At 39.7% G+C, this 26,508-nt stretch overlaps 2 protein-coding genes across 2 annotated transcripts; both read right to left on the bottom strand.

Annotated features, from left to right (window-relative positions):
• Nucleotides 1-669: 669 nt before the first annotated feature.
• Nucleotides 670-10,483, bottom strand: LOC103041583 (uncharacterized). Its single transcript, XM_022662581.2, has 10 exons — nucleotides 10,405-10,483; nucleotides 8,946-9,620; nucleotides 8,590-8,860; nucleotides 8,333-8,480; nucleotides 7,570-7,761; nucleotides 4,531-4,645; nucleotides 2,595-3,284; nucleotides 2,060-2,330; nucleotides 1,415-1,562; nucleotides 670-1,108 (listed from the first exon to the last, which is right to left on the bottom strand). The coding sequence occupies exons 2-10, from the start codon at nucleotides 9,610-9,612 to the stop codon at nucleotides 920-922; spliced, it is 2,691 nt and encodes an 896-aa protein (XP_022518302.2). The 5' UTR covers nucleotides 9,613-9,620; nucleotides 10,405-10,483; the 3' UTR covers nucleotides 670-919.
• Nucleotides 10,484-12,617: 2,134 nt separating this feature from the next.
• Nucleotides 12,618-25,953, bottom strand: LOC111188773 (alpha-1-antitrypsin homolog). Its single transcript, XM_022662560.2, has 5 exons — nucleotides 25,877-25,953; nucleotides 24,388-25,062; nucleotides 24,025-24,295; nucleotides 14,859-15,006; nucleotides 12,618-12,935 (listed from the first exon to the last, which is right to left on the bottom strand). Exons 2-5 carry the CDS (start codon nucleotides 25,052-25,054, stop codon nucleotides 12,741-12,743), a joined length of 1,281 nt encoding a protein of 426 aa, XP_022518281.2. The 5' UTR covers nucleotides 25,055-25,062; nucleotides 25,877-25,953; the 3' UTR covers nucleotides 12,618-12,740.
• Nucleotides 25,954-26,508: the final 555 nt, after the last annotated feature.

Raw genomic sequence — 26,508 nt, 5'->3', positions numbered from 1 at the left:
AATACTTTGCAATTCTGTTTGGTTGTTAATTTTTCATAAAAACTACCCATCAACATTAACTACCAAATTGAAAACTCCAAAAATGAGCAAAGCATGGTGAAATATTATAGCATGTAGTTCTCCACATCTTAGGAGAGAAAACACTCTTTTCTGTCACAGTGTGTTTCAGTTATCTATCTCCATTGAAGACCTTCTGATGACACTGTCAGTCAAAGAGATGGCTTACTGTATACAAATCACTATCTGTTGTTTCCGACCTCTTTACCTACCTTCTCTATGTATTATTTTGCAAATTAATATGCATGTTTTGTTACATAATGAATGACATGTGCCTGTTTTCTTCTTTGAGAGTAAACACCAACACATGATAACTCTGTGCTCTTCATTAGGAATTTATCATTATCAGGATCAGTAACACAGCACACTTGCTACAACATATTGCACAATATTATTTGAACCAATATTTTTTTATCAATAAATATATTCTCTGTTTCTTCTTTTGGTTTAATTTGTATTGTTGCTGTATAATGTTTAACAAATAACAACGTAAATATAAATGGCTGAGATTCTGCTCTGTGTTATAGAAGCCGTTATACCACACACACTACAGCTACATATCATATAGCATTAGATATGCTAATAATTTATTCAGCACAGAACAACTCAAACTTGTGTCTTGGTAATGAATGTATTTATTGATGAGAACTGCTTATGCACAAATCATTCAGTAGAAAAGTTTGTACAAATGTATGCATGCATGTCAGTATATTTAGTTCAGAGCTTTGGCAGGTCTGGTAGTTACTTCCCCAAATTTGACACACTTGTTTACTAGCTGGGATGTCTGATATTACATACTATTTTCTATTAGCTTTTTGCTTAATCTGCTGTTGCTTTAAATAAAAAAGTGTGCTGGCTGCTTCTATGCAGTCGGGTTGTTTATTTTGCCCATGAAGAGGATGCTCTTTGTGCTGTCCTCTACAATAAACACCAGGAATGGTCTGTTGAGGGTGATGGTTCTTGGCATTGACAGTGGTATGATCTCTATGGTGGTGGCAGCAGCTGCTTCAGTGCCCTTCTCATCAACTTTGAGCACCGCCTTATGAAGGACCTGCGGGGAAATTGTTACAGACAAATGTGATAGAATAATAATGCACAATGCAACTCAACTAGAAGAATAACACACTTATCTGTGTTAACTGCAAAACTAACAAACATAGAAAGCTGAATATGGCTTAAGTAAAACTGAAAATAAATCATGAATTTATCGGAGTTTAACTCAGTACTAAAAATAAAATTAATAAAAAATAGCATTCCACCCATCTTGTTCAATTTTAACTTTAACCATGTCTAACTCAGGTTTGTCTATAAGCAGTTTATGAATTTTATTTATTTATTTATATAGATATATTTTTACCTTGGATGCCAACAGTTTGGTGTCCACACTGATCCCAGAGAAATCTGCAATGTCTAAGAATGCATCAACCATTCCCATCTCCTGCAGAGTCTCCGCAAGAGAGGAGGAAGCAGAGATGGAGAACTTGGGCATAGAAAAATCCACGACTCTAAACAACAGAACAGAGACAGTCTCTGAATTACAAACAATATGTGCTTTTCTGTAACATAAATTAACTTTGTTTCTGTACTGTTTAATGTGTAATTTAATGCTACAAGCATAAATAATACATTTCGGTATAAAATAAATTTGGTAGCAATTTATATGGGTACATTAATTAACAGTGCTTACAACATTAATTAACAGAACGTAGTACAGAATATCTCTAACACTAACTAATTATTAATATACACTACTAATTTTTAAAATATTTTTTTAATAATTTCCCATTCATTATTTAATTAACATTATTTCAACATTCAATAATGACTGTTAACTGATGTGCTCCTATTGTAAACTGTTACCTTTTTTATTATTATTCCTTATAGCCTCTAAAATGTCAAGTTGGTATCAGTCAACAAAACAAAAGAAATTATTTTGTTTTTGCTTTGCTTTCATTGGATGCCATGTTGTAGCCAAAACTGAAAAGCTGGTAGTGAAAATTACCTGTAGGATAATTTGTCATGCCAGTATTTGATATGATCTTTGCTGATGTTCCTCTCCAGATCCTGCATCTTCCCCTTATCAGGAAGAATGAGCATCATGGATGCGTTGCCTTTATAGGGCACCTTTATAATTGAAGTGGAATTGTCCCAGTCTATGTAGAAATGGTATCGTCCCGTGTTCTGCATCATGTCCACAGTCACCTTGGTGTTATCATCCACATGAAAGTCGGCTTTTTGGGTAAACCTTTGTTCAAAAGGCTTCTTCCATTTACCTGAAAACGTTGGGATTTGTCATTTATTGCTGCAATTGATGAAAATAAATAAATGTACATATTCTATTGAAACAATTACAGACAAGTCCTTCTTTAGTTAGAACATCAGTTGTAAAAAGCGTGTATTAGAGTATGTAACTAGAGGACTACAAAGTGTTTACACTGTATATGGTGAGTGGAGCTGATAGGATGGATGGTATGTCTAGAAGCAAGAATGTGGTGATAATATTCTGACTTCTGACTGGGTTTAGATTGCTACTGTACCTCTGAAATAGATGTAGTTGATGAGCATCATCACAGTCTGTGGGTCCAGGGTCTTGACCATGTCAGTGATCATGTCCTTGGTCTTTTTGGCGATGTACTTGTTTATTTCTTGAACAGCGACTTCAGGTTTGGAGTAGTCCACAGTGAAGGCCTCTCCTTGGTAGAAATGCTGAACATCTTTCAGAAACTTGTCGACGGGCTTGAAGTCTTCTCGGACAGCCACAGCACTTCCTGCCTCCAGCAGCATTTCGTCCTGACTGTGGTCCAGCATGTGGAGCAGGTGCTCGTACCCTTCATTAACCTGATCAGGAGTGAGGGTGCTGTAGCCCAGGGTGCTGAAGATCTGAGAGTGGGTGTTACCTTTAGCCCCCAGAGCCAGCATGGACAGAGCCATGGAGATGCTCAGTGGAGAGAAGAAGATGTTCTTGCCTTTGGCTTCAGGGTGGGTGGAGAGCTTCTTGTAGAGGGAGAAGGCGAAGTCGGCGTTGTGGGGGGAGAGTCTGTGGGACAGATCGTCTGCTCCTTCGTGGCTGGGGTGAGGTTCATCCTTACCATGGTGGAGATGTTGATGGTGGTCTTCTGAATGATCGTGGTCTTTCTGGGGGGCAGCCCAGACCACCATTAACAGGAGAGAAACCAGGAAACAGCTGTACAGCCTTCCCCACATTTTGTAGCCTGCATAGAAAAGTGCTGTGTTTATGTATAAAAATGAATAAATTATACTTATTATGAACTATAAAATATATTGTGATGCATTTTTCTTGTGAGTAACAGTTAGAATATTATTATAGCAGATCTTTCCCACTTTCACTGACATAACCACAACAATAAACCATTTCTTATTACTATCTACCAGTCTGTTCCATCAAGACCGTTTGTCCATGTAAACTTCTTTCAATTCTGTGCTAAATAATGTGGGAAATATGCTTTAAAAAGTTTACTATAATCAATACTAGTCAAGCTAATGAGGTATAATTACCTGCATTGCTATAATCCCAATACTAGTCAAGCTAATGAAGTATAATCAAATGCATAATGAATAAAGGTGTGAGACTATGGTCGCAACATGATGTGACATAAAGCTTAGCCATAAACTCGCCCAGTTTTCTAAAATTCTTCTCTTTTTTAACTGTCCATTCCCTGCGAGATCTGTCCGTTAACGCCTAGGCCTCAAAAACAGCCCGTCGTTAGACAAAAGAATTGGATTCTACTGTATGTGTAAGACAGAATTTAATTAGGACAGAGAACTTTTACTCAAAACCAGCCAGAACCAGTTTTTGGGGAACTGTCTAGGGTGCCTTCCTCCGTGACCTTGAGCTGGGGTTTGTCTATAAATGCTTGTGTGTGTGTGAAATACTCTTTGAACTTTTTCTCTTGAACCCCTCGTGAGTGAAAGTCATTCCAAAGCCCTGTTTTAATAAATTGTTAATTTGCTGAAGATTTTGGTATCCAGTCTCTCTATACTCTGCTTCAATCGTCCTTTAAAAGAATCCAGGGGGGACACACTACAAATGGCACAGAAGAGGGGAGTGCAGGAGTTTCTTGAATGCATAATCTAAATTTACCTAACAACATCATTATATTATTAAAAAAAGGTTAATGTTTGGGATTTTTTTTCTTTGTTTTGATTTTTTCTTTGGTGGATTTAGTGAAATAAATATTTAAAATATGACAAAAGTGAAAAATGTCAATTTTTGCAGGACAGCAATGCATACAAATGCACACAACGTGAAACTGCTTTAGTTTTAGCGTAGCCATAATTTTCTGAATGACCAATTGTTCATTTTTGTTATTAGAGCCGTAAAAACATTATTCACATTCTGTTTACAATTTAGGTAAAATACCTATATACAATATTTAAAAGTTAAAAACATATATGAATAGAAATGTAATGTTTCCAAAAAAAAACAGCTATTAGAAAAATACTGTTACTTACTTTCAGCAGCAGAAAGAGTGGGATCTTCTGTACCGACTGAAGAGAACTGAAAAACTGAGCAAATCAAATTGATCCATTTAAACATTAACCAACCCCTCACCCCATTTTTACTAAACTAATAACAGTGTTTTACTCACAGTGATGCATTCATTCAGATACTCTAAAATATTTACAAATGAAAGTAATGCATAATCATATAAAATGTATTTTTTTCATTTTTTTTCCAAGGATTTTTAAATAAATAAAAAAAAAATAAAGTGATAAATTAATAAATCACTTGACTCCAGCTCTAGAAGATAGACTTGTGAAGTGAATTTAAATTATGAATATATTAAAATATGAATATATATATATATATATTAGTTCTTGTCAAATTGTGATGTGTTCCATGTGGATTAAATGTTGATGACTGTAAATTAGAGAGTTTTATCTACATGTGGCATGCATAAAGATACTATTGTGAAGGTGTATCTTTCCACAATGTTAGATTTCTCTAAAATGATCAGGTATTTTGACGTTGTGCCACAGTTTCATGAATTAGATCTGTAACTGTTTCTACACAGCTTTATTTATTCCAGAGCAGGCATGATGAAAACGCCTACAGTATGTTCAGTAAAATTATTGACTCAGAAACTTCTACAGTTGAGCAACAGTAATGTGCAGAGCAAAGCAAAACAGAGTACACAATCAGTTCAGAGTTTAGGCAAACAGAACAGAGCTGACTAAGAGCAGCAAAAGAATACAAAGGTCAGAGTCTGTCAAACTCAGACTCAACATCAGTTACTCGATTTAAAATGTAATATGTAATATGCAAGACAAGACAAGTTTAGCTGTAGAGCAAATTTTATACACAGTGCTCACTCAGCGTGATTAATATTATCACATTATTATAAACTCTTGCTCCTGCCGATATGGTCAGAAAGAGTAGTTTGCTCTTTGAGCCATCACTAAAAGACACACTCTATACAGTTCTTCTCAGCAGAAATATATTGTTTCTGTCCAATTAACAAGCTGGTAAAATTAATTATACACTGGTAAAAGTAGAAAGTGTGGAGGAACCCTTTAAGGTACTTTGATGAATCTCCAAGCAAACCTAAGATGCTTCAAGGGAACCTTTCTTCTATGTTTTTTCCTCACCTTTACAGTTTCAAACAGAATTCACAAGGAACTTATCATCGTTGTCCGATGAAAAACAAGTATCTCAATTTTTGTGGATTTTTAGTTTACTACATACTTTGAAACCATGTCTTGATGAATGGACCAATAGAAACTCTCCAAAATTAAAGAAATAAACTCTTTTTAATTGATTTTCAAATCTATCCTGTAAATAGTCTGTTTTGGTTTTATTGGACCGCGACAATATACTCTAGACTCAGACCATTCAGTGATGTAAAGACTAGTAGCAGCACTAAAAAGGATTCTGTTACTGTAGTGATTTTAGAAGTAGAATAATCTACTTTGTTTTCTTGTTTCAGACTAAATTTTATAAAAGTGTTATGGTAATCAGTCCTGGTATGTAGAAAAGTGTATATATATATTGGTCCATGCATCTGTCTCTATTGGTCCTTCCATCATTAAAAGTTATGTAAACAATAATGAGCAGAGTAGCTGTTCTATTTATTGTTCTATACAGATGTACAAATCTAGATCACTATACATAGCAATATTAAAGGGACCAGAAGATTATGAACAATTTTTAACTGTTTGTTATCTATGTGAGTTTAGTTATGCATGCAGGCTCATAACATGCACTTTGGAAAGCTGAAAGCATTTCTTCACGTTGCCATCTGTTTATATTTGTAAGGTCACTAAAGATGCTGCCATTATCCTTTGATCTTCCCTACTATGGTGCAAGTAGGGACCACGCTGTTATGCAACACAAGAATGTAGAAGTTAGAAACTTAGACGTTGTTCGGGCAGGAGTTCAGAGTGGCTTTGTGGTTCCCCCACTGTTTAAGTTGAGATGTTGTGTAAAACATAAATAAAAACATAATATAAAGTTTTGCAAATATTTTTTTTACCTAAATTCCACTGAATACACTACAAAGACAATATATTTATAGTTCAAACTGAAAAGATTTGTTGTTTTCTTTATTCATTTTGAATCTGATGCTGCAACACGTTCCATAGAATTATATGGCAGAGGCTGGGAAAGTTAAGGAATGTTCAAAAAACACCTGTTTGGAACATTCCACAGGTGAACAGGTTAATTGGACACAGGTAAATGTCATGATTGGGTATAAAGGGAGCATCCCTGAAATGCTCACTCATTCACAAGCACTAGAACTCAAAACACAATAAACTCAAAACTTTGAAACTTTATGTTTCTTTGCTTTGTTTAATTCTTACAAACTGGGTTTCTTTTCTAATAAAACACACCTTTGTATTTATTATATTGGATTTCCTTTTTCTTGTTCTGTTTTCTTTTCTTTTCTCATAACCTCTGTTACCAGTCATTCCTCTACAAAGGTGCGACTAAGTGTGAGGCATTGGGCTGTGTTTTCATACCATGCTGCACATGTGTGGCTGGTTGGCACTGATCACCCCCAGGGATTGTGGGAATTGGCATTTTGGAAACCAACTCCACTGATTCTTCCCCCTTGTAGCCGAGCTCCCCTGCTGGTGGCCAGTGGTGCAGCACTGCCCATCACATTAGCAACCTACAAAGAAAATAAACTTACCCTAGTGAACTTGATGATGGTCTGTTCTTCAACATTCTGCTGCAGAACCAGGTGGATATTAATACTTTAAATAATTTATTCAATTTAGGTAAATAGTTTACAAGATATGTACTATGCATCTATACAGCCCAGATTCATTCAGTTTAGAATCAATAGTATCGTTGCCAAAATTAAAGCTTGAGAGATAAATAATAAGTCATTGAATTCCATGTTTAGAGTCGTTTATTTATTTATCATTTTATATATCAACAAAATATAAAGACAGACCATAATAATGGAAGCAGCATTTTCCTTGTCTGATATATAATATGAAGACTTCATACTGCTTGCAGCTTTGATGAGTATTCAGTTGTCTCTATGCAGTGGGGTTGTTGATCTTGCCCACAAAGAGGATGCTCCTGGTGCTGGAATCCACGATGAACATCAGGAACGGTCTGTTGAGAATCATGGACTCCTGGGTTCGGATTGATGTCAACATGATCTCTACAGTGGTGGCAGCAGCTGCTTCAGTGCCCTCCTCGTTTACCTTAAGCACTGCCTGATGGAGGACCTGTAGGCAAACATATGTAGACACATATGTAAGAACAAATACTCTCTCTCTTACAGTTAAGTGGAGAAGTAAAATGCATCATACTGCTGCTTTAATAGTATTAAATAGTATTTAATAGCATTAATAGTGATGGGTGGGGGGGGGGGGGTCCTAATGAGTGGTTGGGGTTAATTGACATTCCAAATTGGTAAGAAAAAAAAATCCAAGACTTTTAGCCCAAATTTCCTCGTTTTTTTAATTATTTTTTATTATCAAATGACTCATGCCTGAACAATTGTTCTTTTTTTTTGTCATTTTATTATTTTTCAATTTCAAAAAAGTCCAGCTGTATTGTGTCTAAAGCCAGAATAAAGTAAGTAAATGAAACAGTAATACTAACCGTTTTATTTTGTTTATTTTATTTTATTTTTTTACTTTACTTTGGGATTTGGCATAAGGTTCTACTTTAAAGTCACATTTGTACTGTTATTTTAGTAAATCTCAAGTTATGATGTAAGATCATAATATAATCTATTTTTACATTTTACTTCGCTTTTGTCACTTATATGCAACTGCAGATTTCTCCACATACCTTTGAAACCTTCAGGTTGGCGTTTTCACTGAGCCCAGAAAAGTTAGCAGCACCTGAAAATGCATCAACTATTCCCATTTCCTGCAGAGGTTCATCGAGACTGATGGAAGCAGACGTGGAGAACTTGGGCATTTGCAGGAACACAGACCTAAAAAAAAAAAAAAAGCAGAGTTTCTCAATACAATCAGAAAGTGTGCTAAATTATTGTACCTCTAGACAGTGTAAACAAAGTTGAAAAATATAAGTAAGTTCTTTACTTTTCAGACAGTTGTTCGTGCCAGTTCCTGAGATGGTCCTTGCAGATGTGTTTCTCCAGCTCTTCCATCTTTCCCTCATCAGGAAGAGCGATTATCAGGGAGGTGTTGCCTTTGTAGGGCAACTTGATGATGGAGGTAGAGTTTTCTTGGTCACGATAGAACCTGTATCGGCCGGATCTCGACATCATATCCACAGACACCTTGGTGTTCTCATCCACGTTGAAGTCGGCTTTACGGGTGAGCCGCGCTTGAAAAGGCTTGTCCCACTTGCCTTAGAGAATGAAATTTAAACCATATTACTACTCAATATGAAAAAAGATATTTTTTGATAGAATATGAGAATATGGCTACTGTACTTTTGAAATAGATGTAGTTGATGAGCATCATCACAGTCTGTGGATCCAGGGTCTCGATCATGTCAGTGATCATGTCCTTGGTCTTTTTGGCGATGTACTTGTTGATTTCTTGCACAGCGACTTCAGGTTTGGAGTAGTCCACAGTGAAGGCCTCTCCTTCGTAAAAATGCTGAACATCTTTCAGAAACTTGTCGACAGGTTTAAATCCTTCATGAACAGCAAGAGCACTTCCTGCCTCCAGCAGCATGGCGTCCTGACTGTGTCCCAACATGTGGAACAGGTGCTCGTACCCTTCATTAACCTGATCAGGAGTGAGGGTGCTGTAGCCCAGGGTGCTGAAGATCTGAGAGTGGGTGTTACCTTTAGCTCCCAGAGCCAGCATGGACAGAGCCATGGAGATGCTCAGTGGAGAGAAGAAGATGTTCTTGCCTTTGGCTACAGGGTGGGTGGAGAGCTTCTTGTAGAGGGAGAAGGCGAAGTCGGCGTTGTGGGGGGAGAGTCTGTGGGACAGATCGTCTGCTCCTTCGTGGCTGGGGTGAGGTTCATCCTTACCATGGTGGAGATGTTGATGGTGGTCTTCTGAATGATCGTGGTCTTTCTGGGGGGCAGCACAGACCACCATCAACAGGAGAGAAACCAGGAAACAGCTGTACAGCCTTCCCCACATTTTATAGCCTGAATAGAAAAGTGCTGTATTTTAGATTATGTTACAGAATTCAGAGCTCTCATTTAATGGCTATTTTATGGCTATTACAGTCATGTGATTTTTTTTTAAAGGCTCTTTATGAAAACCTTTATGCCTTTAATGCTTCTGGACATTTGAGTTTCATTTTAATAACTGAGAGACTGTAAGGGAAATTTCTTTCAAATTTCCCTTTAAAAGAAACTGGACTACGCTGACCCAAAAGATACAAATAAATTATTTAAAAAAAAAAAGAAATAATTTTATCTTTTGGGCTGGCATAGTCCAGCTCCTCTTGAGGTTAAATTATAGAACAGAAAACTCTCAAACCATGATATTTCCACCCCCATGCATCACAGTTTATTTGCAGTTCTTTTGTTTAAAAGCGTGCTTCAGGTTTGTTTTGCACCAAACATGGGTATCTGTATTATTTATTTATTCAGCATGTCTGTTAATTCATATTTTAACAGAATCCAGATTCAAAATATGTCATAAAGTGAAAATTAAAGATACCAGCTTATTGCATGACAGCAGTGCTAACATATGTATACAGACAGTTGAGCAGAATAAAATACACAATTGTTGCCATCATTTGCTGAATGAAAAGTATATGCATACTGTTAAAAAGGTCTTAAAATGATTTACTCTCATTCTTCTTTTTTAATTCTAGAAGATTAAATACACAAATAAATAAGAAATGCAGAAATTATAGGTTTATATAAATAGAAAATATATATTAAAAACATCTCTTTCAAACTGATCCTGTTATTAACTTACCAGTGTCTCCTCAGCTGCAGAGAGAGTGACTAAACAGAACTGAAGAACTGAGTGATTTTGATCCTTTTAAATATTAATCAATTCCCACCCCATTTTTACTGGGATGAGTGCACTGTTCAATCACAGTTATGTAACCATTTCAACTACTCAATAAAATATAAAAAAAACATAAATAATAATAAATTGAAAATATACAAATTACTGCATGAGATAATTTCCTTCAAATATATTATAATCCCTTCTCAACAGATGAGAAACAATAACAGGTATTTTTTCTGAGGGTACAGAGCCACATGTTTTAGCTTAGCAAAAAAAAAAAAAGCCTGCTACTCCATGGGACACCAGAATTGAGTAGATTTAAAATTACTGTCAAATGACATGATGTGTAGGACATTTTACATTATGTGTAAATGTAAAATAGAGAATTTAATTTGCATGAGGCATGCAAATAACATACTAATGTGAAGCTGCATCTTACCATGACATTCAATTGATATTTATTGTATATTGTACTGCATCAGTTTCATGAATCAGATCTGTAACTGTTTGTACACAGCTTTATTAATGTCAGAGCAGATATGAAGTAGTGTACAGTAGAATTACTGGAATGATTAAATAACTGAATAACTACTTCAGTTGAGTAATATCAGCAGCCAATAACCAAATGTAATGCAGCATCCAGTTGCCAAGTAAAGCAAAATAGTGTACACAATCAGGAGTTCAAGCAAACAGAACAGAGCAGACTAAGAGCAGAAAAAGAATACAAAGGTCGGTGCATATTGGATTCAACAGCAGCCATTAAAACAGCAATTATATAAAAATAAGATTCAAGATGAGGCAAGTTTCTTTGTATAGAAGATTTTATTCACAGGGTCAATCAAAGTGCTTTACTTTAATATTTATTATTATATGAGAATTAATATTCTTGCTCCAGGAATCATATTGCAGTCAGAATGAGTAATACGTTTTAAACCCTTTTAGACCTGAGTTATGTTCCAGTGATAAAAAAAATATAAGAAGAATGTTGTTTTCTATCTGTAATGCACTCCAAAATGTGTATTCATTTGTTTAGCATTGTTATTTGTGTTTTTATATAACTGTTTGATTTCACAAATCATCTCTAAGCAGTAAAAAAAACAATTATTTTTTATTTTGACCAATGGAGTGGGTGGGGCTAAGCTGCTGCTTGATTGGCTGATAATTGTCAATTATGTTGCCTCAATCTGTGTTAAATGCAAGAATGCACAAGAAAGAAGAAAACAGATGTTGTCCACTGCAATGGATGCAGGGTCTGAAAGGGTTAAGCCTTTTCAAAAAAACACTCTGCACTTTTAAGCAATATCTGTGTATTCCTTTTTTGTTTGGAAATGTTTTGAGTTGAGAAAGGAAAGCATACCTTGCAAAAGTATGGGAATCCTAGGAGCTGTAAGAACTTTGCTTTTGATTGTTCACAATCATTGCAATCATAGGGAATCCAGGTGATGCAAATTGCAAAGCTTTTTAAACACCCAGACTCCTCTAACCTTGTCCCATAAACAGCAGCTATGAGTTTTTCTAAGCAGCTGCCGAGCACTGTGAAAATGAAAACAGCTCAGAAATCGTCCCCTGCCCAAGAAGCAGAATCCACTGACTTGGTGGGAAAAGAATGCAGCAGGTTTACCCAACACTGGCAGATCTGGCAACGTCTCTGCTGTTGAGAAGCTAAGATTTTGTGTTTAATTTATTTCTATTTGTGTCTGCAATGTGCAAATGTATGTTATGAATTACACATTTAAACCAATTGGCCATTCATTATTAAGCAAAATTTCTTGTTTTCTCTTGTGTAATTTTTTATTGCTTTTTAGACAAGCAAATATGTTTTATCTGATTACTCGATTAATCAAATCGATTTTTACTCAATTACAACAATTGTGATGATTAAATGACAGTTACACAAATCCACCCAGTTATACAGCTAGGGTAAGAGTTAGAGGAAGTAGCCCTAATTTATAGGCTTGTAACTCTGGCTGTGAGTCACATGCTGGCTCATGATTGGATGCAAAGCTTTCAGTAGAAACACTGGAGCAGAGCGATTTGCTCTGTAGACCACAGTGGGTTCATTTATAAATCTGGTGATTCCAAGCTTTTAAATGGTTTACCTAAAGATACAACAGTTCTGACAGGTAATACTGGCAGCCTTTTGGTTATTATTAAGCAAATAATAAGTTGTTAAATTGCATTTTAGAGTTAGTTTATTTATTGATTTAATATGCCAACAAAAGAGAAACAGCCTTATAATGGATGCAACATTTTTACATCTGCCTGATACGTAACATTTGATGTATATTCAGCAGCTTTTACTCAGTGGGGTTGTTGATCTTGCCCATGAAGAGGATGCTCCTGGTGCTGGAATCCAAAATAAACACCAGGAATGGTCTGTTGAGAACCATGATTTCAGAGATTTGAAATGATGTCAACACGATCTCTACAGCGGTGGCAGCAGCTGCTTCAGTGCCTTCCTCATTTACTTTAAGCACCGCCTTATGGAGGACCTGTGAGGAAATCATCATACAGAAGTGTGAGTTGAAGACACATGCTCACAATATCAGTTTCTTTGATTGGTAGATTAACACACGCGGTGGTGTGATCAAAATTACATTTTTAATTATAGATTAGTGTGGAGTAGTTCTCAACCCCATAGCACCCTATGTGAAGACAACATACAGTTTACACTTTGATCAAGCTCTCAAGGACACATTTTACACATGCATTTATTCACAAGCTGAGAGACACAGTCAAGTTAAAGAATCATGTGGTTCCATGCAAATGATGGGCTTCACAACACTGCACAGCAGGGCTAATTTCTCAATAGTGCAACTTTATTTTTTCTGGTCACCCCAGACCGACCAGCCATCTCCGTGTGGTTCAAGGCTCATATCCCTGTCTAAACCAATCAGAGTGAGTAAATAGCAGAACCCCACTGTAATATAATTATATTTTTAACGTCACTCAGAATCCAACCAAGGCGTGTTTTCAACATAATTAAGTAAGAAAACAGTGATTTATTCAGCTCGGAAATACAGTTAGCCAGTAAATCCACTATCCGCTAAATGTCATAATAAAAGTCATCAGATCAGTTTGTAGACTTACACTTGTAAACCAAGAACAATAAAGAAAATCTATTTTATTTTGACTTTACTAATTAAATTTTTGATCAAAATACGGTCAAATATATAATAATATATAATAATTAATAATTGCATCTAATTTTATGCATTTTAAATTAATATTAACATTTTAAGCATTTTAAATTAATATGAATTATTATATTAATTTAAATTAATATGAAAATGTGTAGTTAATCTTTAAATCTTATTTGAGTAACCGCTGGTATGTGTGACTTTTTTCTAAAAATCTTTGTAATTTAAGTGAATAAAGGTGCATCAAACTTTATAAAATTGATCTTGGGTCATGAAGGATAATCCATAAGATATTATATGTTTGAAGTCCTTAAAACACTTGCACTTTTACATTTTATTTTATTACCTTTCTTCTGGTATTGTGCTTCAAATTAAGAACTTTATGCTGACTAGATCAATATTCAATATTGCCTAGATGGACAGTGCTAAAATAAAGTCAACCTGTAAAACTGCAGTGTTTAAGGAAATGCAGTCGAAAACATGTCAGTTAGGTGCACCGCTGCAACCAGTTAGTCTAGAGCCCTGCTCAGGTCTTGTAAGTGTTGTCCTGACAGCTTCACCAAGTTGATTTAGGCTTTGGTATTTTTTTAATCAACAAATACATTTTTTTTTTTTTACTGTAAGGTCTACCTTAAACACCTTAAGCTCTTTGACAAATATGTGACAAAAACATTTCACGTTTCATTTACCAGCATTTATATATATATATATATATATATATATATATATATATATATATATATATATATATATATATATATATATATATATATATATATATGTATATTTATTCTAATCTGCCGTGTTACGCTTGTTTTAAATGTGCTTAATTTCTAAGGCTGATCTCTGCTGCGTCCAGTAGATGGCAGTGTAGTGCTGACTGTGTTGTAACTAAATGTTATAGCCTCAATTTTGATTTGTAAAAGTAAGCCATGGTTTCTGTTTCATCATTTTATACCTGTTTGTCAGGTGAGTTCTGTGCTGTAAATGCACCAAAATCATTCTGAACTAACGATTAATTGATAAAAAGTGATAAAAAAAAAGTTTAATTAAAACAAGCTATGGTTTCTGTTTTATCCTTTTAAACCTGTTTTTCGAGTGTATTATCTGCTTACGGTTCTCATGCCTAAGACCTGTAACAACAGCAGCTGTTTGTCTGAACCCACCCATTTTTATGTGAACAGAAGTTTTGAAACTGATAGGTGTGTTATGTTGCCCAGTTATGACCACATATATCACTGCAGATGCAGTAAGACTGCACATTTCTCCACATACCTTGGAAATCTTCAGTTTGCTGTTCTCACTGAGTCCAGACAAGTCAGCGTCTTCTGAAAATGCATCAGTAATTCCCATTTCCTGCAAAGTCTGGTGAAGACTGATGAAGGCAGAGATTGAGAACCTGGGCATACTCAGACTCACAGAACTGAAAACAAAAAAAGATATATTTCAGATTAGTAAAAGTGGAGTGGTATTAACTGTGATATAACTGTGGTTATTTATCCAATAGATAAATTTACATAGTTCATATTTAATTATATATTTCATTAGACTCCAGTTACATCTTCTTATTTATTATTACTTGTTAATTATAATTAGAACATCTGCATTTTAGGTACTACCGTATTTTTCACACTATAAAGCTCTCTGTATTATAAAGTGCACTATCAATGAACGTCAATTCTCTGGTCTATTTTTATACATAAGACGCACTGGATTATTAAGGCGCATTTTATGAGACACTGTAAGGAACTTCTAATTCAGCAGGTCTCGCTGCTGAGTGGTGGTGGGGGATAGCTAACTAAGTTAAGTAAAGCTAAGCTAAATAAACAAAAAAATATTTCTTTTAAAGTGAAACCATTTTTTTCACAGATTTCTCTCCTGAAATTGGTTATTTGAGAGAGTATTGCTCTTTCGTTTATTTACAGTAAGCCTAGATTCACACATTTTTCCAGCACTAGGCTGGGGTACTAGCATTAGCAGCTACAGCAGTGAGTGCTAGCAGGGGTTAGCAGCAGGCTATAGACTGAAAATACTCCCCTCTAAACGAGGAAATAGCAGTTAGCGGCTAATGCTAATACTGCTCTCTCTGTGCTGGAGAACTAAACTGAAACTCATGTATAACTCTGTCTTTCAGCAGAATGGCTTTACTGCTCCTTACAACCTGACTGGTAAAATTCATACATAAAGCACACTGGATTATAAGGCGCACTGAGGATTTTGGGAAAAATGTAAGTATTTTAAGTGTGCCTTACAGTGTGAAAAATACGGTACTTGTTATCTTTATTGTATTGTATTATTAGTGTGATTGCAGTAATGCAATCACAGTATTGATCTTCTTAAGTCTTATTCTTCTTCTTCTTCTTCTTATTAGTGTGATTGCAGTAATGCAATCACAGTATTGATCTTCTTAAGTCTTATTCTTCTTCTTCTTCTTCTTATTATTATTATTATTATTCCACCTGTTTTTTGTCCGGTTAACTAGTGCCGCAGTTTTCGAAATATCGACTTCGTTCAAAAGAGAAAACGTTCGTCCATATCGGGAATGGTGGGCTTGTATACAGCTTTCCGATCGGACTTACGTTTTTCGTAAAAACTTCGTAAGTACGCGTTTTTTTGCCCATTGAAAATGAATGGGCAGAACTTTGCACGCCCGTGGACGTCGCAATTTTTTAAATACTAAGATGAAACCAATTGAGGACCTGTAGAACTTATTGAGCTCTTTCCGAAAATATGCGTTACGAAAAGTTACGACGTACGGATTTCGTACGAATGTCGTACGAAGTGGCCCCATTGGAATGAATGGGGCCAATCGGAGGACGGCAGCTAGATCGAAGGACAGGTAGCTAGAACTCCAGTACTGTGAGTGTATGGAGCAGCTATGGGATAAATCAGCGTTAGGTCAAAAGTTTGGACACCCCGGCCCCCCCCAGTACTGTGTGTAATGGAGCCATGGGTCAAAAGTTTGGACACCCCGGCCCCCCAGTACTGTGTGCAATGGAGCCACGGGTCAAAAGTTTGGACACCCCCGAACGGCCAGAGCAACCTAGCGTGCATAGCTGATTGATGTATTTGCACGTTGCGTAGCAACGTGCAAACACCATTTAATCAAATTTATGCATATACATCACCTAGCAACCACCTAGAAACACCATAGCAACCACCCCGGATACCATAGCAACACCTTAGCAACCACCTAGCAACTGCTTAGGAGTGACCTACCAACCACTTAGCAACACCATAGCAACCACCACAGATACCATAGCAACACCTTAGCAACCGCCATGCAACACCTTAGCAACCACCTAGCAACCACCTAGCAACACCTTAGCAACCTCCCCGGATACCATAGCAACACCTTAGCAACCGCCTAGCAACACCTTAGCAACCGCATAGCAACCACTTAGCAACACCTTAGCAACCACCCCGGATACCATAGCAACACCTTAGCAACCGCCTAGCAACCACCTAGCAACCACCTAGCAACCACCTAGCAACACCTTAGCAACCACCCCGGATACCATAGCAACACCTTAGCAACCGCCTAGCAACACCTTAGCAACCACCTAGCAACCACCTAGCAACACCTTAGCAACCACCCCGGATACCATAGCAACACCTTAGCAACCGCCTAGCAACACCCTAGCAACAACCTAGCAACCACCTAGCAACACGTTAGCAACCACCCTGGATACCATAGCAACACCTTAGCAACCGCCTAGCAACACCCTAGCAACCACCTAGCAACCACCTAGCAACACCTTAGCAACCACCCCGGATACCGTAGCAACACCTTAGCAACCGCCTAGCAACACCCTAGCAACCACCTAGCAACCACCTAGCAACCACCTAGCAACCACCCTGGATACCATAGCAACACCTTAGCAACCGCCTAGCAACACTCTAGCAACCACCTAGCAACCACCTAGCAACACCTTAGCAACCACCCCGGATACCATAGCAACACCTTAGCAACCGCCTAGCAACACCTTAGCAACCACCTAGCAACCACTTAGCAACACCTTAGCAACCACCACGGATACCATAGCAACACCTTAGCAACCGCCTAGCAACACCCTAGCAACCACCTAGCAACCACCTAGCAACACCTTAGCAACCACCCCGGATACCATAGCAACACCTTAGCAACCGCCTAGCAACACCCTAGCAACCACCTAGCAACCACCTAGCAACACCTTAGCAACCACCCCAGATACCATAGCAACACCTTAGCAACTGCCTAGCAACACCCTAGCAACCACCTAGCAACACCTTAGCAACCACCCCGGATACCATAGCAACACCTTAGCAACCGGCTAGCAACACCTTAGCAACCACCTAGCAACCACCTAGCAACACCTTAGCAACCACCCCGGATACCATAGCAACACCTTAGCAACCGCCTAGCAACACCCTAGCAACCACCTAGCAACCACCTAGCAACAGCTTAGCAACTACCCCGGATACCATAGCAACACCTTAGCAACCGCCTAGCAACACCCTAGCAACCACCTAGCAACCACCTAGCAACACCTTAGCAACCGCCTAGCAACACCCTAGCAACCACCTAGCAACCACCTAGCAACACCTTAGCAACCACAGCGGATACCATAGCAACACCTTAGCAACCGCCTAGCAACACCTTAGCAACCACCTAGCAACCACCTAGCAACACCTTAGCAACCACCCCTGATACCATAGCAACACCTTAGCAACCGCCTAGCAACACCCTAGCAACCACCTAGCAACACCTTAGCAACCACCCCGGATACCATAGCAACACCTTAGCAACACCATAGCAGATACCAGCCAGCACTGCAATCACACTCGCAGTTTCTGTAGGAACTGCAATCTAGTTATTATTATTATTCCACCTGTTTTTTGTCCGGTTAACTAGTGCCGCAGTTTTCGAAATATCGACTTCGTCCAAAAGAGAAAACGTGCGTCCTTATCGGGAATGGTGGGCTTGTATACAGCTTTCCGATCGGACTTACGTTTTTCGTAAAAACTTCGTAAGTACGCGTTTTTTTGCCCATTGAAAATGAATGGCCAGAACTTTGCACGCCCGTGGACGTCGCAACTTTTGAAATACGAAGATGAAACCAATTGAGGACCTGTAGAACTTATTGAGCTCTTTCCGAAAATATGCGTTACGAAAAGTTACGACGTACGGATTTCGTACGATTGTCGTACGAAGTGGCCCCATTGGAATGAATGGGGCCAATCGGAGGACGGCTGCTAGATCGAAGGACAGGTAGCTAGAACTCCAGTACTGTGAGTGTATGGAGCAGCTATGGGATAAAACAGCATTAGGTCAAAAGTTTGGACACCCCGGCCCCCCAGTACTGCGTGTAATGGAGCCACGGGTCAAAAGTTTGGACACCCCGGCCCCCCCAGTACTGTGTGTAATGGAGCCACGGGTCAAAAGTTTGGACACCCCCGAACGGCCAAAGCAACCTAGCGTGCATAGCTGATTGATGTATTTGCACGTTGCGTAGCAACGTGCAAACACCATTTAATCTAATTTATGCATATACATCACCTAGCAACCACCTAGCAACACCTTAGCAACCACCCAGGATACCATAGCAACACCTTAGCAACCGCCTAGCAACACCTTAGCAACCACCTAGCAAACACCTAGCAACACCTTAGCAACCACCCTGGATACCATAGCAACACCTTAGCAACCGCCTAGCAACACCTTAGCAACCACCTAGCAACCACCTAGCAACACCTTAGCAACCACCCCGGATACCATAGCAACACCTTAGCAACCGCCTAGCAACACCTTAGCAACCACCTAGCAACCACCTAGCAACACCTTAGCAACCACCCCGGATACCATAGCAACACCTTAGCAACCACCTAGCAACACCCTAGCAACCACCTAGCAACCACCTAGCAACACCTTAGCAACCACCCCGGATACCATAGCAACACCTTAGCAACTGCCTAGCAACACCTTAGCAACCACCTAGCAACCACCTAGCAACACCTTAGCAACCACCCCGGATACCATAGCAACACCTTAGCAACCACCTAGCAACACCCTAGCAACCACCTAGCAACCACCTAGCAACACCTTAGCAACCACCCCGGATACCATAGCAACACCTTAGCAACCGCCTAGCAACACCCTAGCAACCACCTAGCAACCACCTAGCAACACCTTAGCAACCACCCCGGATACCATAGCAACACCTTAGCAACCGCCTAGCAACACCTTAGCAACCACCTAGCAACCACCTAGCAACACCCTAGCAACCACCCCGGATACCATAGCAACACCTTAGCAACCGCCTAGCAACACCTTAGCAACCACCTAGCAACCACCTAGCAACACCTTAGCAACCACCCCGGATACCATAGCAACACCTTAGCAACCGCCTAGCAACACCTTAGCAACCACCTAGCAACCAACTAGCAACACCTTAGCAACCACCCCGGATACCATAGCAACACCTTAGCAACCGCCTAGCAACACCCTAGCAACCACCTAGCAACCACCTAGCAACACCTTAGCAACCACCCCGGATACCATAGCAACACCTTAGCAACCGCCTAGCAACACCCTAGCAACCACCTAGCAACCACCTAGCAACACCTTAGCAACCACCCCAGATACCATAGCAACACCTTAGCAACCACCTAGCAACCACCTAGCAACACCTTAGCAACCACCCCAGATACCATAGCAACACCTTAGCAACCACCTAGCAACCACCTAGCAACACCTTAGCAACCACCCCGGATACCATAGCAACACCTTAGCAACCGCCTAGCAACACCCTAGCAACCACCTAGCAACCACCTAGCAACACCTTAGCAACCACCCCGGATACCATAGCAACACCTTAGCAACCGCCTAGCAACACCCTAGCAACCACCTAGCAACACCTTAGCAACCACCCCGGATACCATAGCAACACCTTAGCAACCGCCTAGCAACACCCTAGCAACCACCTAGCAACCACCTAGCAACACCTTAGCAACCACCCCGGATACCATAGCAACACCTTAGCAACCGCCTAGCAACACCCTAGCAACCACCTAGCAACCACCTAGCAACACCTTAGCAACCACCCCGGATACCATAGCAACACCTTAGCAACCGCCTAGCAACACCTTAGCAACCACCTAGCAACACCTTAGCAACCACCCCGGATACCATAGCAACACCTTAGCAACACCATAGCAGATACCAGCCAGCACTGCAATCACACTCGCAGTTTCTGTAGGAACTGCAATCTAGTTAGTGTGATTGCAGTATGCAATCACAGTATTGTTCTTCTTAAGTCTTATTCTTCTTATTATTATTATTATTATTCCACCTGTTTTTTGTCCGGTTAACTAGTGCCGCAGTTTTCGAGATATCGACTTCGTTCAAAAGACAAAACGTGCGTCCTTATCGGGAATGGTGGGCTTGTATACAGCTTTCCGATCGGACTTACGTTTTTCGTAAAAACTTCGTAAGTGTGCGCTTTTTTGCCCATTGAAAATGAATGGGCAGAATTTTGCACGGACGTGGACGTCGCAATTTTTGAGATACGAAGATGAAACCAATTGAGGACCTGTAGAACTTATTGAGCTCTTTCCGAAAATATGCGTCACGAAACGTTACGACATACGAATTTCGTACGATTGTCGTACGAAGTGGCCCCATAGGAATGAATGGGGCCATCGGAGGATGGCAGCTAGATCGAAGGACGGCAGCTAGAACTCCAGTACTGTGTGTAATGGAGCCACGGGTCAAAAGTTTGGGTACCCCGGCCAGCACTGCAATCACACTCGCAGTTTCTGTAGGAACTGCAATCTAGTTATTATTATTATTATTATTATTATTCCACCTGTTTTTTGTCCGGTTAACTAGTGCCGCAGTTTTCGAAATATCGACTTTGTTCAAAAGAGAAAACGTGCGTCCATATCGGGAATGGTGGGCTTGTATACAGCTTTCCGATCGGACTTACGTTTTTCGTAAAAACTTCGTAAGTACGCGTTTTTTTGCCCATTGACAATGAATGGGCAGAACTTTGCACGCCCGTGGACGTCGCAATTTTTGAAATACGAAGATGAAACCAATTGAGGACCTGTAGAACTTATTGAGCTCTTTCCGAAAATATGCGTTACGAAAAGTTACGATGTACGGATTTCGTACGAATGTCGTACGAAGTGGCCCCATTGGAATGAATGGGGCCAATCGGAGGACGGCAGCTAGATCGAAGGACAGGTAGCTAGAACTCCAGTACTGTGTGTAATGGAGCAGCTATGGGATAAATCAGCGTTAGGTCAAAAGTTTGGACACCCCGGCCCCCCAGTACTGTGTGTAATGGAGCCACGGGTCAAAAGTTTGGACACCCCGGCCCCCCAGTACTGTGTGTAATGGAGCCACGGGTCAAAAGTTTGGACACCCCCGAACGGCCAGAGCAACCTAGCGTGCATAGCTGATTGATGTATTTGCACGTTGCGTAGCAACGTGCAAACACCATTTAATCAAATTTATGCATATACATCACCTAGCAACCACCTAGAAACACCATAGCAACCACCCCGGATACCATAGCAACACCTTAGCAACCGCCTAGCAACACCTTAGCAACCACCTAGCAACCACCTAGCAACACCTTAGCAACCTCCCCGGATACCATAGCAACACCTTAGCAACCGCCTAGCAACACCTTAGCAACCGCATAGCAACCACTTAGCAACACCTTAGCAACCACCCCGGATACCATAGCAACACCTTAGCAACCGCCTAGCAACCACCTAGCAACCACCTAGCAACCACCTAGCAACACCTTAGCAACCACCCCGGATACCATAGCAACACCTTAGCAACCGCCTAGCAACACCTTAGCAACCACCTAGCAACCACCTAGCAACACCTTAGCAACCACCCCGGATACCATAGCAACACCTTAGCAACCGCCTAGCAACACCCTAGCAACAACCTAGCAACCACCTAGCAACACCTTAGCAACCACCCTGGATACCATAGCAACACCTTAGCAACCGCCTAGCAACACCCTAGCAACCACCTAGCAACCACCTAGCAACACCTTAGCAACCACCCCGGATACCGTAGCAACACCTTAGCAACCGCCTAGCAACACCCTAGCAACCACCTAGCAACCACCTAGCAACACCTTAGCAACCACCCTGGATACCATAGCAACACCTTAGCAACCGCCTAGCAACACTCTAGCAACCACCTAGCAACCACCTAACAACACCTTAGCAACCACCCCGGATACCATAGCAACACCTTAGCAACCGCCTAGCAACACCTTAGCAACCACCTAGCAACCACTTAGCAACACCTTAGCAACCACCACGGATACCATAGCAACACCTTAGCAACTGCCTAGCAACACCCTAGCAACCACCTAGCAACCACCTAGCAACACCTTAGCAACCACCCCGGATACCATAGCAACACCTTAGCAACCGCCTAGCAACACCCTAGCAACCACCTAGCAACCACCTAGCAACACCTTAGCAACCACCCCAGATACCATAGCAACACCTTAGCAACCGCCTAGCAACACCCTAGCAACCACCTAGCAACACCTTAGCAACCACCCCGGATACCATAGCAACACCTTAGCAACCGGCTAGCAACACCTTAGCAACCACCTAGCAACCACCTAGCAACACCTTAGCAACCACCCCGGATACCATAGCAACACCTTAGCAACCACCTAGCAACCACCTAGCAACAGCTTAGCAACTACCCCGGATACCATAGCAACACCTTAGCAACCGCCTAGCAACCACCTAGCAACCACCTAGCAACACCTTAGCAACCGCCTAGCAACACCCTAGCAACCACCTAGCAACCACCTAGCAACACCTTAGCAACCACCCCGGATACCATAGCAACACCTTAGCAACCGCCTAGCAACACCTTAGCAACCACCTAGCAACCACCTAGCAACACCTTAGCAACCACCCCGGATACCATAGCAACACCTTAGCAACCGCCTAGCAACACCCTAGCAACCACCTAGCAACACCTTAGCAACCACCCCGGATACCATAGCAACACCTTAGCAACACCATAGCAGATACCAGCCAGCACTGCAATCACACTCGCAGTTTCTGTAGGAACTGCAATCTAGTTGACATTTATTATTCAATAAAAACCAACAATTGGCATGCATTTATTAGCTACAAAAAGGTTGTTTGCTTTATTTTACCATTCAATTAATGCTCAATAAATGTGTTGTCACTACAAATGCTATCTTAGTTCATAAGGACTTGAAAATGAAGCATGTATCATTTACGTTAGTAAAACTTGTTACTATAATTTTGCAATTTTATTATCAAATAATTTTCTCTATAATTACTGACTTCTCATATAGTAACAATTAGGAAATTAATATTTGAGAAATACATTTTGTTAACATAATAATAACCATAAAGACAACGTAAAGTTGATTACCTCTTAGACAGTTTTTCTCGCCAGTTCTTGAAATGGTCCCTGCTGATTTGTTTCTCCAGCTCTTCCATCTTTCCTTTATCAGGAAGGATGATCATCATGGAGGTGTTGCCTGTGTAGGGCACCCTGATGATGGAGGTAGAGTTTTCCTGGTCACGGTAGAAGTCAAATTGGTCGGTTCTCTTCATCATGTCCACAGACACCTTGGTGTTTTCATCTACGTTGAAGTCGGCTTTACGGGTGAGGTGTGCTTCAAAAGGTTCCTCCCATTTACCTTATAGAAGAAAATTTAAACCATATGACAAAAAGATCTACTGAATATAAGAAAGATCTTTCTGACAGAATATGGTATGATGGCTACTGTACCTTTGAAATAGATGTAGTTGATGAGCATCATCACAGTCTGCTGGTCCAGGGTCTCGATCATGTCAGTGATCATGTCCTTGGTCTTTTTGGCGATGTACTTGTTGATTTCTTGCACAGCGACTTCAGGTTTGGAGTAGTCCACAGTGAAGGCCTCTCCTTGGTAGAAATGCTGAACATCTTTCAGAAACTTGTCAACGGGTTTAAAGCCTTCTCGGACAGCCACAGCACTTCCTGCCTCCAGCTGCATGGCGTCCTGACTGTGTCCCAGCATGTGGAGCAGGTGCTCGTACCCTTCATTAACCTGATCAGGAGTGAGGGTGCTGTAGCCCAGGGTGCTGAAGATCTGAGAGTGGGTGTTACCTTTAGCCCCCAGAGCCAGCATGGACAGAGCCATGGAGATGCTCAGTGGAGAGAAGAAGATGTTCTTGCCTTTGGCTTCAGGGTGGGTGGAGAGCTTCTTGTAGAGGGAGAAGGCGAAGTCGGCGTTGTGGGGGGAGAGTCTGTGGCATAAATTATCTACTCCTTCGTGGCTGGGGTGAGGTTCATCCTTACCATGGTGGAGATGTTGATGGTGGTCTTCTGAATGATCGTGGTCTTTCTGGGGGGCAGCCCAGACCACCATCAACAGGAGAGAAACCAGGAAACAGCTGTACAGCCTTCCCCACATTTTGTAGCCTGCATAGAAAATAATTTTGGATTATGTAATCGAATTCAGAGCTCTCATGTAAGTTTGGCTAAAGATAGAGCTAAAAAAGAAAAGTGATTAAAACATTAAAAAGGCATTACTTTTATGCTTCTGGACATTTGAGCTTAATTTACATAACACTGAGAGATGAATGTAATACAATTAAAAAGGATGATGGCTTTTAAGAAATATTTGTAAAATACTGTATAATGCAATGTAATTTCCCTGTAGTTTTTTTTTTTTAATTCTCAGTTTCTTTTAAATCATTTATCTTTATCTTGGTGGAATTACTGAAACGTTTTGGGCTGGCATAGTCCAGCTCCTCTTCAGGTTAAATTACTGAACAGAAAGCTCTCAAACCATGATATTTCCACTCCCATGCCTCACAGTTTATATACAGTTCTTGTGTTCAAATTCAGGTGTTTGGTTTGCACCAAACATGTGTGTATTTGTATTATTTAATTGTTCAGCATGTCTGTTAATTCATATTTTAACAGAATCCAGATTCAAAATATGTCATAAAGTGAAAATTAAAGATACCAGCTTATTGCATGACAGCAGTGCTTGCATATGTATACAGACAGTTAAGCTGAATAAAATACATAATTGTTGCCATAATTTGCTGAATGACAAGTATATGCATACTGTTAAAAAGGTCTTAAAATTATTTACTCTCATTCTTCTTTTTTAATTCTAGAAAATTAAATACACAAATACATAAGAAATGCAGAAATTATAGGTTTATATAAATAGAAATTATATATTAAAAACATCTCTTTCAAACTGATCCTGTTATTAACTTACCAGTGTCTCCTCAGCTGCAGAGAGAGTGACTAAACAGAACTGAAGAACTGAGTGATTTTGATCCGCTTAAATATTAACCAATTCCCACCCCATTTTTACTGGGATGAGTGCACTGTTCAATCACAGTTATGTAACCATTTCAACTACTCAATAAAATATAAAAAACATAAATAATAATAAATTGAAAATATACAAATTACTGCATGATTTCCTTTAATTATATTGTGCCTGCTACTCCACTGAACACCAGCTCATCTTAGTAGAATTAAGAAGATTTAAAATTGCTGTCAAATGAAATAATTTGTAGGACCTTGTGCATTATGTGTAAATAGCTGGAAATTAAATGATATCATTTAATTTGCAAATAAGATACTAATGTAAAGCTGCACCATACCATGACATTTTAACTTGCTATTTTGCTATATTGTTCTGCATCAATTTCATGAATCATCTTTAGAGCAGATATAAAGTAGTCTACAGTAGGATTACTGGAATGATTGAATGAATAACTACTTCAGTTGAGTAATATCAGCAGCCAAATAATACAAAATAGTGTACACAATCAGGAGTTCAAGCAAACAGAACAGAGCAGACTTAGAGCAGAAAAAGAATACAAAGGTCGGTGCATATTG

The sequence above is a fragment of the Astyanax mexicanus genome, chromosome 1 (genome assembly GCF_023375975.1).
Source record: "Astyanax mexicanus isolate ESR-SI-001 chromosome 1, AstMex3_surface, whole genome shotgun sequence".
Taxonomy (NCBI): Eukaryota; Metazoa; Chordata; class Actinopteri; order Characiformes; family Acestrorhamphidae; genus Astyanax; species Astyanax mexicanus.
This window is presented reverse-complemented; position numbering and strand designations above follow the sequence as displayed.

Bases quoted from the DNA above. Each gene is read 5' to 3' on its own strand.
- LOC103041583 (XM_022662581.2), bottom strand. From the start codon at position 9,612: ATGTGGGGAAGGCTGTACAGCTGTTTCCTGGTTTCTCTCCTGTTGATG. The intron at 4,646-7,569 runs TAGAGACAACTG...CACTGTTATTAG, and splicing joins AGATCAACAACCCCACTGCA to TTTAGTAAAAATGGGGTGAG. The intron at 1,563-2,059 runs GTAATTTTCACT...TCTGTTGTTTAG, and splicing joins CATGACAAATTATCCTACAG to AGTCGTGGATTTTTCTATGC.
- LOC111188773 (XM_022662560.2), bottom strand. From the start codon at position 25,054: ATGTGGGGAAGGCTGTACAGCTGTTTCCTGGTTTCTCTCCTGTTGATG. The intron at 24,296-24,387 runs GTACAGTAGCCA...TTCTTCTATAAG, and splicing joins CAACTACATCTATTTCAAAG to GTAAATGGGAGGAACCTTTT. The intron at 15,007-24,024 runs GTAATCAACTTT...TTTTGTTTTCAG, and splicing joins CGAGAAAAACTGTCTAAGAG to TTCTGTGAGTCTGAGTATGC.